At 38.3% G+C, this 14,250-nt stretch overlaps 1 protein-coding gene across 1 annotated transcript in view; it reads right to left on the bottom strand.

The window, feature by feature from the left end:
* Nucleotides 1-14,250, bottom strand: part of LOC137631064 (GPI ethanolamine phosphate transferase 1-like) — a 135,673-nt gene continuing 121,423 nt past the window's right edge. Inside the window, exon 16 of the mRNA XM_068362667.1 lies at nt 1-10,308. Coding sequence (XP_068218768.1) covers nt 10,042-10,308 — 267 coding nt within the window. The 3' untranslated portion in view covers nt 1-10,041. The remainder of the gene's footprint in view (nt 10,309-14,250) is intronic.

Raw genomic sequence — 14,250 nt, 5'->3', positions numbered from 1 at the left:
TTGGCAAGAAAAGCATTTTTGACTTTTAGGCCTGAACTTAAAGAGCAGTTGAGGCGGGAAGTGTAACTAAGAGGACTCAGTTTATATAATGTACAGTACTGTACATAAGAAAAATACTAATTACTTTTAGAATTTGTGAAATGGTCCTACGTGAATACAAACCATCGTCCATTAATAAGAGACTCATGCTTAGGAGGGAGGAAGTCCTTATGAACCTAATATTTGGTTTGGTTCAACTGGTCCTGTGCAAGAGCACAAGGTGATGACTCCTGCAAACCTACTAGTCTGTGTACTGTACAGGGATGCCATAGCCGTTAGTTTAGGCCTGTACCATGGAAGAATTGTTCTCTGTCACAACAGACCCTATGGTAAATCATCGTATGAGATATGTTGTCCGAATGTATTTGTGGCTATTGTTAAAAAAAAAAATAAAAAAGTTTTATCTTTTCATCCTTCCCTCATCTAGAAGGATGGAGGAGATAATTCTTAAGCTATGAAGCTCGCCTTTATCTGACAACTGGTCCAACTCAAAGTGGCCACAACTTAGGGTTGTGGTGACCTATTAGAACGACCCTGCCTGGTGATTGCCAGACTGGGGTTCGAGTCCTACTCCAACTCGTTTCTTTAGTGTCTGAAACCACACCATCCTTGTGAGCTAAGGATGGGACGGTTTTGGGGAGCCCATACGTCTACCTGCCAAGTCATCAGCAGCTATTGCCTGGCCCTAGCTTGGGTGGATAGGGGACTTGGGCGCTGATCATATGTATATGTGGTCAGTTCCAGGGCAATGTCCTGCCTGCTAGGGCAACATCACTGTCCCTTGCCTAGGTCATTCATGAGTGGCCTTTAAAACTTAAATTACTACACCCCTAAAAAGGGGGAAGGAAAAAAAGATTAGAAAACCAGACAAGAGGCAGCTTCTATCCAGAGAGCTATGCTGGCTTTACAATCTGTAGAGCAGATGCCACAGGACAAAGGGTGAAGGTACCCAAGGACTTGTAAGAGTATACTCCTACTGGTAGTGGGAGGTGAAGGTCTGGAGTTAACGGAATCCTGTCTTGATACAAGAGCCATTGATATGGTCTTCCCAAGTGCTTAGAAGGACCCATTATACCCAACTTCGTGGGCCCTTGCTAGCCAAAGTTAAAACTCTAACCTCCTCATTGGTTGAGGTAAAGGCACAACTAATGGTCTCATTAAGCTAAAAATAAACAAAGTTCATGGTTGTCTTACTCTTTATTCTGCCAGTGCTAAGAAAAGTCTTTGAAGCACCAAATCCTCAAGATAGCACCGTGAAGCCCAACAGGACAGAAATGCCAGTCAGTCTGATGCCCTTTGGACGTCTCCTGAGAAGAGATGGAGAAATTGAATCTGGTGTCAAAGATAACTTGGCCCTGGCAACAAACTAAAGAAACTTCCTTTCATCCTTCGGAATGACTAGTGACATACAAGATACCAAAGGCTTCCCTACAAGCTTCATCGAAGCTAAAAGACCAAATATAAAGTCAGATCTGTCCATTGCTCATCTCAAAGGCTCATATGGGGCATGCATAAGAGACTTGAGGACTCTGGTCATACCATACTTCGGGACTTTGGGTCCCAAGGTGGCCATATGGAGCCGGCGTCACGTTTCTTGGTCAAAGGACTTTGCTCAAGGCTAAGCGGTAGCCTTTCCCAGCAATGTCGATAGACAGTTCTCTTAATGAAGAGAGGGCTGAGAAAGTCAACAACCTGCACTAGATAAGCTGCAATTCACAGAGAAGTATCAAAATACAACATATGAGCTTAAATGAAAATGGAAAAACTATTACAGTAGTACTTTTTTTTTCAATGCTAAATTTTGATTAATTCTTGGTGCAGCAGAGATTTGTATATCCCCTTGATCGAGAGATTGGGGTAGGCAGCTCTTTCTCAACCGGCTAGATCACAGTGACTTCGTAGGCTTGGAGATTTGGGAATTCACTTTGTTCAGGGCCACAGGAGCAAGTTCCGAACATGACAACTCATGAAATGAGTGCTACAGCATCGACAAACTAGCTCTAAGGAATCCCCGATGTCAAAGGCAGAAGGATGATTAAATTAATGGAAAGTTTGCTCATAAATATATCACAAGTTTTGCAGCTGTATCCAGAAATAACTGCATATCCATGTTCTTATCTTTTATCCAAATTTACACAACAGCATGTATACACGCTTATCCATTTATTCTACAGAGAAAGCAAAAGGCTAAAGCTGCCAAAATTCAAGAGGCATCATGAGTTTGTACACATCCTGTGACATAAGTCCAAAGTACTTATTTTGGTGATTGACAGGCAGTTGGCCTTCCTTCCCACCTGCTGGGAGTTATAACTACTATACTTCATTGAATTTTAACAGATGTTCCAGCTTCATTGACATCGTGCTCCTATTAACGAATGATGTTTTGTATTTGTGTAGGAACAAGCTAAATGAAAAAAAACTTTTGTGTATTGTGATCTAATGCTTTATGTAATGATAAAATAAAATTTCACAATATGGAGTAGATCATTCTGAATACTGATCAAGGATTTATGAAAAACAAATAGTCTAAATTTTTAGTTTAAAAATATAAAGGGTGAATATTTCATTTTTTAGTTGTTTTGAAATATGCCTCACCCAGTGCAAAATACGAGCTCTTCCTGCTTCAGAAGCTAAATGATACATATCTATGATTGAAATCTGCATTATTAAATCACATATTTGAATAAGAAAATGCATGTACATTCGTCAGATTAAACTTACATGAATAGTCCTGATCACAGCTACATTTTTCCTCTTTAGACCAACAGTCTTTAGCAGAAGTAAAAAGAAATTTCTCCTTGGTTTATCAATTATATGTATAGAATCCATATATCATAAAATTATTTTCCAAAAATTTTAACTTTGTTCTAAGAAAATTCAAATATTTGCTACTCTCTGTGGCTTATTTTAATCTTATATAAACACCCTCATCTCTGCCTAGGAGTTTTCTCATCCCAATATACATATTCATTACAAAAAACAACCCAGTCAAAAAATGTAATGGGTACATATACTGTAACTACAAAGGAACAAGCTGTCCATAAAATTATATTTACATCGTACAATTAGTTGATAGATTTTCACGAGTTGAGCTTTTCATGTCTTAAGACGAATATTCTCCCTTGAACAAAATATTGAAACTAACTGAACCACAATTTACATGCATAACTGGATAAGTAAAAGGGAAATTAAAAAAAATAGGCATTCAATGTACAGAAATTTGGATAGGAATGGAAGATCATACAAACATGTATTCTGACCACTAACAAGGCATTTTAAATGTTCAACCACATATGCTGGTCTGGAAGAATATTTTACATGGCCAAGGAAAACATACTCATATGATTCACATATTGCACCACTAGCAGACAATTATTGTATTGAGAAATTATTTTTCTTTTACTACTGCCATGAATCGTGTACTGAGGTAAGTCGAGGAAAAGCTAATAACTGGTGCGGTGCACTCCTTGCCTAGCTAAATAACGGACAGGAATATGGGTTAAATTCAAGCCCTAAAAGTTTTCTCACAACCTTGAGTAAATCTGATTAATCTTGATGAGAATCCAAAAGCCCTCATACACTGTACATTTATGTTATGGCCAATACCTAAGAAAACCGATGAGTATCCATACCATGGATGGAATGAAAAAAAAAAATTAAAATCAGATTAAAACTCTGATGGGAGTAGTGTGGTTACAGAACATCCAAAGCATATAAACTAACTCTTAATATCTTTGGTCAATTTAAAAACTTGAGCTTTCCAGCATAATACCACCAACAGGAGTACAATATTTACATTTTACATATCAACAGCTATTTTATACAAATGTACACATTAACATAATAACCTGTAAATACAATTAATGATTTTGCAAAAAGCTATAATAGTATTTTGCATAAGTTTAAAGCTAATTTCTGCAGTTTTTGTGAGGTATTCTAAAAAAAAAAAATGTGCTGTCTTTCCTGGCAAGGAATGTTCACTTACTGATAACAAAATCATTAAATAATTCAGCAGTAAATTCCAAATATACAGTACTATATGGTACTGCATTATATCTTAAAATTATTAAGTGGACAATAAATGTTGACAAAAGGAACCAAAGCTGTCAACCAGTAGTTTTGTGACAAGAGCTATAATCAGACAAAAATTAATTAAATAAATAAAGCTAGCTAATATTTTGTGCTTTTCACTTAGTTTATATATTTAATATTGGATGTTGACATTGAACTAAAAACCTATAATTCACAGAATAATTATTTTAATTTGAATAACTAAGACAGTTTTAGGATTATAAAAGAAACACTATGAACTTGTTATTCTGTTTAACCATCTCCTTTAAAGCGACTAGACACCAATTTAAGCAAAAATTTTCAAAGTTTAAAGGCTACCTGATCTAAATATTTGGTATGTGGATTTTAAGAAATTTTTCCTATATAGATACAATATATAGGAACAGAATAAATTATTGGTTCATAACACATTAAGAACAGAAAATTTAAAGAAATCAACTAATCATATGAATGTTAGGTATTGAAGGAGTGGTAAAAATGCATCATAAATATGATTTCATATACTGTATAAAAACAACTTTCCAAAAAAATCTAAACCCTGTTACAAAGGATATAGATATAACTTCCCAAGGACAACGAGACTTCTGCTTAAACTAGTCATAAACTACATAAACTAGTGTACAGAAGTGCTACAGTTTAGATGAATAAATTAAAAGAAAGTCATAAAACACTGGGAGGAATAACATAAACTCATATATAACAATACAATGACAAAATAATCATAAAAACTTAATAAATTATTCAGGAAATCACATAAAGGAACAATATACATTTACAATTAGAAATGTGTGTAAGGAATATTTTGGAAACAGTGAAAGTTGAACTAGGTATGTGATAGGGTGGCAGACTTTAAAAAATTTAACTATCCCATTAGCAGTCTAAATCTAAATGTACAATTTTCATAAAGTTCTTTGAATCAAATGTTACTGTCTGAGTTGTAATATAAAAAATTCTAAAGCAATTTACCTTTTCCCTTGCTTTACAAACCAGTCCTTTAAAATAAGGATATTTCTTAGCAACGCAATAACAGCCACTGAATCGTTAACAAGGTAGGTAGTAAACAACAGGTTTTGTGAGAGGAAACCCTGCCCATCCAACTGTCACAGGACAGCTCCTTTTGTCTTTGGGGTCTAGGACTGAAAGGTGTGATTAAGGTGGGAAGCTTTATTGTAAGGACTAGGGTTTGTATAGCTAGGAAGAATACAAATAACTTTAAAAACATATTTGTATCTATGCATATACAACCCTTTCATCCTTTAAAATAAGAAGACATTGATGTGAGATAATCCCTTAGAACCAAACTAAATTATTCTATTCTTCCCTGAACACATCATTCTTCCTGGTCTAGTACAAGAACAAGGAAGGCAGCTACAACAACCTGTTAAAAGTTAATCATATGGATTTAAAAGTTATTAAGGACTCGGCCAGTGCTATCTTGAAAGGAAGCTAGTACTGCACTAGGCATGGAAAAAACTAACGGGGATATGGTATCGGAAATGTCAAACCAGGCACATCACAAGAAATGTTTGGTGAAACACTCAGAATGACGGAGTTATTTATTGGCAGACGTATTAATAAAAGGAGCTTCAACAAGTATCTCGCCAACATCAGATGTCTGACAAGAGTGTAACAATTGCAGCTGCTGCATCCCCTCAAGAGAGAGAGGAACAAGAAAGAGGGAGAAGAGCCTTTCTCTCCTCAAAACCTGAAGGAGCATAGGGCGCTAACCAACCTTTGAGCAGCCACATCAGGACCCAAAGAAAAGGGGGTCAACAGATAGAAGGAGGTTTCTTAGCGTATCATATAATCTATCTTTACCTGGCCCATGGTCCTGGTGATTTGTGTATGGGACTAGTGCACAACTGTAACCATTGCTACAATGGTAGCTTTTGACCCTGAAGGAATCAGTTAGCGGGTGAGCTCTATTACTCCCTTATGAAGGAGGAAAGCAGATCTTAAGTACAAGGACGCTCTTATCTCAGGCAGGAATGGGGAAAGTGTACAAAACATCTCGCCTTTACCTGGCTCATAAAATCAATGTTGGCTAGTGGCTGAGAATTTTCATCAGTATCCAATCTAACGCGACGACTGTTGTATAGTGCTCAAAACCGTTCGACCAATTCTGAAGGTACCATTTGAAGGACGAGAGAGAATGCTCCTTTCGGAAGAGGGATAAAAGCTTCCTAAGGAACAAGCAACAAATGGCATCCATTACTTCCTCCCAAAGGAAAAGAGCAAATGTTAGAATTCCCAAAAAACTTTAGTGAGAGGCCTCCTGTGTGACTAACTGCTGTTGCTTTTTCCTTCATAGAGTCTGAAGAAGAAAAGGGAAGGAGAGAGAGCAAATCACTCTTCTCTTTAAAGGTTTAAGGGCTGCTCATGAATGGCAGAGGCCAGTGACATTGCCCTAGCAAGCAGGACAATGCCGTAGAGACTAATACTGTATACCATATGATCAGCACCCAAGCCCCCTCTCCACCCAAGCTAGGACCAAGGAGGGCCAGGCAATGGCTGCTGATGACTCAGCAAATAGACCTATAGGCTCCCCCAAACCCCCCATCCTTAGCTTACAAGGATGGTAAGGTTGCAGACAATAAAGGAATTAATGAGTCTGAGCAGGACTCAAACCCCTGTCTGGCAATCACCAGGCAGAGACGTTACCAACCAGGCCACAACAACCCATAAATATCATCTTGTCAATAGTTCTTCCTTGGTACAAAGAGTGGTTTAGTAGTTCCTACTAATCAAGAACAGATGCGCTACCTCTCTGAGTCAGGCTGATACGATTACTGTACAAGGAAAAATTACCTTTCCAACAGTCTTCTCAGGTATTCGTCCTTTGCTTGGGCGCAAGATCAGACTCTCCATAATCACAATTCTCATATCATAATAAGAGTGGGGGTTACTCTCAGTCTAGTCCTAAAAAGAACAACGGTTAAATTAAGCAGCCCACACAGAATACTCAAACGGACACTTAGGTGAAAACTTTATGAAAAAAAAAGTGCTTCTGGAATTACTTTAAGTCTGCATGCATGACAGTCCCTTGAGTCAGTAAAGGCATGAAGTCTTCCTTTATGGATGCTGACAGTGGAGCAAAAGTCCCAACTGAAGGCAACCTGACAAGTAACGGTTCGCCCGAGAGGAGTACAGATGGACTCATGAATAGCCAACGAGAAACACCTGGAGTAGGTTATACAAGATTCAGTGAAAAAATCTAAGATTGTTTTACTTCTGTGAAATGCCCATTTGATGAATGGAGAAGTACTGATTTAAAAGCTTAAGATAGAGACGACTGGGGAAATCTAACTGAGGTCCTTTGCGTCAATAGGCGTAGGAGATGACGATGATTATGATGACCATCACACCCCCGGCCGAAGGAGGAGAGCAATCACTTTAAGTACCAAAATACTTTTGGCAAAAGGCTTTCCCATGCAACTATCCACTTCATTATTGTCTTCTCAAGGAAGAAATATCTGAAGAAGGGAATACAGGAGGGATAAGAGATTGGTGAAGAAAGAGAGAGGATGAAAACACTTTTTCCTTTGCCAACCACTCTTCCTTGACATAGGATTCATTATCTTTCCGACCAATAATGACTGTAGCTATAAGTGCTTAGGGTGTTTCATTAAGGAAGCACTGAGAACATTCGCTCACACTGAAACCCAGGGATCACCATCCAAGTAACACTGTGAGCACCAGGTGAGCCAACCACAAGAAAAATTATCACTATCAGACATAAAGTTAGGGAAAACTTAGTCCAAATAAGGTAACTCCCTTCCCAGGCAGAGAAGCTACCACAAAGTGAGACGAGTTACACTAAAAAATTTAGAAACTTCAACAAAGTGAGACAAGTTACACCACAAAATTTAGAAACTTCGACAAAGTAAGACAAGTTACACTCAAAAGTTTAGAAACTACCATAAAGTGAGATGAGTTGCACTCAAAGGTTTAGAAACTATCACAGAGTGAGACGAGTTATACTCAAGAGTTTGGAAACTACCGCAAAGCGAGATGAGTTACACTCAAATGTTTAGAAACTACCACAAAGGTAGATGAATTACATGCCCAAGTTACACTCAAAAGTTTAGAAATTACAGCAAAGTGTGACAAGTTACACTCAAAAGTTTAGAAACTACAGCAAACCAAGACGAGTTAACACTCAAGAGTTTCAAAACTACCGCAAAGTGAGATGAGTTACACTCAAAAGTTTAGAAACAACCATAAAGCAAGATGAGTTACACTCAAAAGTTTAGAAACTACCACAAAGCAAGATGCCTTACATTCAAAAGTTTAAAAACTACCATAAAGGGAGATGAGTTACACTCAAAACTTTAGAAACTACCACAAAGCGAGAAAAGTTAGTCAAGAGTTTATCATCTGCCTGATCAGAAGAGCGAGAATAACAGAACAAAGGAGGACTTCTTACAGAAACCCCTTCACAATAGTGCACAACACATTAGGTACCAAGAGTTATATCCACAAAGGAACAATACTCCCTTAGCCACATGTTTACTTTCAGTGCACTTTTGCTTACTAACAAGCATTCTCACAAAAATGAAAAAGAACGCTTTTCACAAGCAACTGTCCGGAAATTTCCAACAGTTGTGAGAGGTGAGTAAAAGTATGTCTTCACCTATCACAGTCACAGACAAAAGTGTTTATTCTTTGACAAGCGGATGGGGGAATTCACTCCCACACTACCTATAATTGCCCAACTACGTTATTAACGATTTAATGGTTGTTCCAGTTCCGCTGAAGACATATCCCCATTTTCAAGTACGAATGATTTGTATACGTATAAGAAAATTTTTTGTTTGACAGTATATCAGCTTTAGGTACATTTTATAATAAACAAAGAGGACACTGATTAATGGTAACTGATTACTGCAATACCATTACTGTACTTACTCATCCACAAAAGAAAAAAAATTGGATTTTTAATAACATTTATTATTTCAATACTTCCCTCTGAATATGTTGAGCACCATTTCTAACACTAAAGTCTTTTGTCGAAACAAATATCAGATACTGAGCGTATTATTGTTATTAGAATTTATTATCACAATATTTCCTATATTACTTTTCATGATAGTACTGTACCTGTAATATATTTATATAAAATTTCTTATTTATTTCTTGCTTGCTTCAAGACAGTAAAATCTAATAAGTTGGCTTTCTGTCACTAACCCTGCAATATCCAACCCTTTATACAAAAGGTTAATAGTATTTTACTTTATTTCACTCCAGTACTGATAAGTCTGGTTATTACAAGAGCAGCCACCTGTTTCCTCATCTTTTATAATGTTTTTAATCAGCTCAACTTTTAATTATACAGTAATATCCTTTTCTTATCTCTCATCTTTCCTATCCTATAAATCTAATCCATTTCTTTACTTATTTTTGGTGGGTTTTTTTAGTGTATAGTAATAAATGAAATAGTGTAAAGTACAGTTTCAACCTAAAAATTTATTGATGAGCATGTTCTTCAAATCTCAGAGGTTAACAGAACCAACTGAAACCTTTCACTGTTAGAAAAATTACCTAACCTCCAAAACAGTGTTTTCCTCAAGATTCCTTAGAATTTGCTTTACTATTTGCAAATAACATAGATATGTTTGTTTTGCAAAGAAAGAAAATCATCTTTAGTATATAATTACTAAAGCTTTAGGAGGCAGTAAAAGCTACTCAAAATATGGTACATGAGTAACTGTGTACAGTATTTAACCTTTATACATATATCAAGAGTACCAGTTTATAAAGAGAGACAGTATGCATACTATTTACTTCTAAGAACACTATTTCTATGAAGTGATTCACAGTCACTTGCTTTAAACATGGACAGTTAAGAACAATTGTCTTTTAAGGCAAACATTTAAGCTTTATCTAAAATTGTATTAATAAAATTATTTTTTCACTAGCCATAAAACTGCATTAATCTCTATGAGGTCTACTAACTGAGACCCTTGGTAAAACACAATCACCTTCCTTGGATGATTTTACAACTGTAAAGGTTGTAAGAAACTTGGAGATGAAGAGTAACAGTATTAGAAAAAGTGTAGTGGCCATAGAAATGACATAATGGCTAAGAGATGTGCCTATGTCCAACCATGAACCCTCTGTACGGATAAGAAAGAAGAAATGGAGAGCCATGAAGTCAGACATAACCAGGAAAACATAAAAGAGAGCCCTTGTTGGAACCTGGAAGCAAAGGAAGAAATAAATGTAAAGCTTGGATTTATCCAACGGAAAAATTTTGTCCAATACCAGGAAATAACATAAGAAGTATTTCATGGCTAAAATATGCCCAATAAAATTAAGATAATTGAAAAGTACCTGTTGTACTGTAAAGACATTCAAATTAAGAATCTACTGAGCAGCCAAATTTGTTCTAAATAACAAAACCTAAAGCCAGTCAATAAACTATATATAATCTGCAACTAAATATAAAAAATATAAGAATATTTGCGCAGATACTTGAAAACACCTAATATTTATTTACTTCCTAGTAAAAACTAATATGAAAGGTAAGTACGGTAGTTATATATGGGAGTTTCATAAAGGTTACAAATAAATTGAGCCACATTTAACTGTTTAATTTTATCTTATAAAAGGAATTAAAGCTTAGTTTCATTCATTTCTTATTTTTGAATAACTTTACTTATATTTTTGTTCAAAATTACACAATAGTTATCATAGATCTGATATCTCAAAAAAGATTTACTGCAATTTTCTTTACCTGGCTCATACATCTTACTATACGGCATAGTATTTGAACTGCAGTATCATGTTTCAAGTATGATGATTTTTAACATTACAGTACTTTGAACGCATTGTACTCATGATGAAATCATTTGGTAGCTAACTCATCTACAGTGCAAGCTAAGCTATAATCACATATTAATATAAACCTTAAATATGAATATCTTGAGAATGGAAAATCCTAGTTATGAAACCCACAACACCAAATACTGTACAGTATTTGATAAAAAAGACAATTTTTCAAATGCACAACATCCTCCACCTTCCACATCATTCACTAACGAAAAAATGTTATTTTCATTAGTAAAATAAATTTTTGAATATACTTACCCGGTGATCATATAGCTGTCAGCTCTGCTGCCCAACAGAAAAACCTAAGGACAAAATACGCCAGCGATCGCTATACAGGTGGGGGTGTACATCAACAGCGCCATCTGTCGAGCAGGTACTCAAGTACTCCATGTCAACACAGAACCAATTTTCTCCTCGGCCCACTGGGTCTCTATTGGGGAGGAAGGGAGGGTCCTTTAATCTATGATCACCGGGTAAGTATATTCAAAAATTTATTTTACTAATGAAAATAACATTTTTCAATATTAAACTTAGCCGGTGATCATATAGCTGATTCACACCCAGGGGGGTGGGTAGAGACCAGCATTATATGTTAACATTAAGAGCTAAGTATTTTGTATTTCATTTTAGCAGTTATTCAAAATAACAAACATAAAATTAATAAGTACCTGGTAAGGAAGTCGACTTGAACAATTACTCTGCCTTTTTAAGTACGTCTTCCTTACTGAGCCTCGCGATCCTCATAGGATGCTGAGCGACTCCTAGGAGCTGAAGTATGAAGGGTTGCAACCCATACTAAAGGACCTCATCAAAACCTCTAATCTAGGCGCTTCTCAAGAAAAGAATTTGACCACCCGCCAAATCAACCAGGATGCGAAAGGCTTCTTAGCCTTCCGGACAACCCAAAAAACAACAATAAAAAACATTTCAAGAGAAAGATTAAAAAGGTTATGGGATTAGGGGAATGTAGTGGCTGAGCCCTCACCCACTACTGCACTCGCTGCTACGAATGGTCCCAGGGTGTAGCAGTTCTCGTAAAGAGACTGGACATCTTTAAGGTAAAATGATGCGAACACTGACTTGCTTCTCCAATAGGTTGCATCCATTACACTCTGCAGAGATCTGTTTTGTTTGAAGGCTACTGAAGTTGCGACAGCTCTAACTTCATGTGTCCTCACCTTCAGCAAAGCATGGTCCTCCTCATTCAGATGGGAATGAGCTTCTCGAATCAAAAGTCTGATATAATAAGAAACTGCATTCTTCGACATAGGTAAAGAAGGTTTCTTAATAGCGCACCATAAAGCTTCTGACTGTCCTCGTAATGGTTTAGTAAGTCTCAAATAGTACTTAAGAGCTCTTACAGGGCATAGTACTCTTTCTTGTTCATTTCCAACCAAATTAGAAAGGCTTGGAATATCGAACGATTTGGGCCAAGGACGAGAAGGAAGTTCGTTTTTGGCTAAAAAACCAAGCTGTAAGGAACATGTAGCCGTTTCAGATGTAAATCCAATGTTCCTGCTGAAGGCGTGTATCTCACTGACTCTTTTAGCTGTTGCTAAGCTGACGAGGAAAAGGGTCTTCAAAGTGAGATCTTTAAAAGAGGCAGATTGAAGTGGTTCGAACCTTTCTGACATAAGGAATCTCAGTACCACGTCTAAGTTCCAACCTGGTGTGGCCAACCGACGCTCCTTCGAGGTCTCAAAAGACTTAAGGAGGTCCTGTAGATCTTTGTTGTTGGAAAGATCTAAGCCTCTGTGACGGAAGACTGCTGCCAACATGCTTCTGTAACCCTTGATCGTGGGAGCTGAAAGAGATCTTTCCTTCCTTAGGTATAAAAGGAAGTCAGCTATCTGAGTTACAGAGGTACTGGTTGAGGATACTGATACCGACTTGCACCAGCTTCGGAAGACTTCCCACTTCGACTGGTAGACTTTAAGAGTGGATGTCCTCCTTGCTCTAGCAATCGCTCTGGCTGCCTCCTTCGAAAAGCCTCTAGCTCTCGAGAGTCTTTCGATAGTCTGAAGGCAGTCAGACGAAGAGCGTGGAGGCTTGGGTGTACCTTCTTTACGTGCGGCTGACGCAGAAGGTCCACTCTTAGAGGAAGTGTTCTGGGAACGTCTACTAGCCATTGCAGTACCTCGGTGAACCATTCTCTCGCGGGCCAGAGGGGAGCAACCAACGTCAACCTTGTCCCTTCGTGAGAGGCGAACTTCTGCAGTACTCTGTTGACAATCTTGAACGGGGGGAATGCATAAAGGTCTAGATGGGACCAATCCAGAAGAAAGGCATCTATGTGAACTGCTGCTGGGTCCGGAATCGGTGAGCAATAAATTGGGAGCCTCTTGGTCATCGAGGTTGCAAACTGATCTATGGTAGGCTGACCCCACAAGGCCCATAGTCTGTTGCATACATTCTTGTGAAGGGTCCACTCTGTTGGGATGATTTGACCCTTCCGGCTGAGGCGGTCTGTCATGACATTCATGTTGCCTTGAATGAACCTCGTTACTAGCGATATGTTTCGATCTCTTGACCAGGTGAGGAGGTCCCTTGCGATCTCGTACAACGTCATCGAATGAGTCCCTCCTTGCTTGGAGATGTACGCCAAGGCTGTGGTGTTGTCGGAGTTCACCTCCACCACCTTGCCTAGAAGGAGGGACTTCAAGCTTCTCAAGGCCAGATGAACTGCCAGTAGCTCCTTGCAGTTGATGTGTAACGTTCTTTGATCCGCATTCCACGTGCCCGAGCATTCCCGACCGTCTAATGTCGCACCCCAGCCCGTGTCCGATGCGTCCGAGAAGAGAATGTGGTTGGGGGTCTGAACAGCCAGTGGCAGACCCTCCCTGAGGAGAATGTTGTCCTTCCACCAAGTCAGTGAAGACTTCATCTTCTCGGAAATAGGAATCGAGACCGCTTCTAGCGTCTTGTCCTTTCTCCAGTGAACAGCTAGGTGAAATTGAAGGGGTCGGAGGTGGAGTCTCCCTAACGCGATGAACTGGTCCAGTGATGAAAGCGTCCCTATCAGACTCATCCACTGCCTGACTGAACATCGGTCCTTCTTCAGCATGTTATGGATGCATTCTTGGGCTTGACTGATTCTGGGGGCCGACGGAAAAGCCCGAAAAGCTTGACTCTGAATCTCCATTCCTAGGTACACTATAGTTTGGGATGGGACGAGTTGGGACTTTTCCGTATTGACCAGGAGACCCAATTCCTTGGTCAGATCCAGAGTCCACTTTAGATTCTCCAGACAGCGACGACTTGACGAAGCTCTTAGAAGCCAGTCGTCCAAATAGAGGGAGGCTCTGATGT

This window comes from Palaemon carinicauda, chromosome 39 (genome assembly GCF_036898095.1).
Source record: "Palaemon carinicauda isolate YSFRI2023 chromosome 39, ASM3689809v2, whole genome shotgun sequence".
In the NCBI taxonomy this organism is placed as follows: domain Eukaryota; kingdom Metazoa; phylum Arthropoda; class Malacostraca; order Decapoda; family Palaemonidae; genus Palaemon; species Palaemon carinicauda.
Note: the sequence above shows the minus strand (reverse complement) of the source record. Positions and strands in the feature narration are given on the sequence as shown.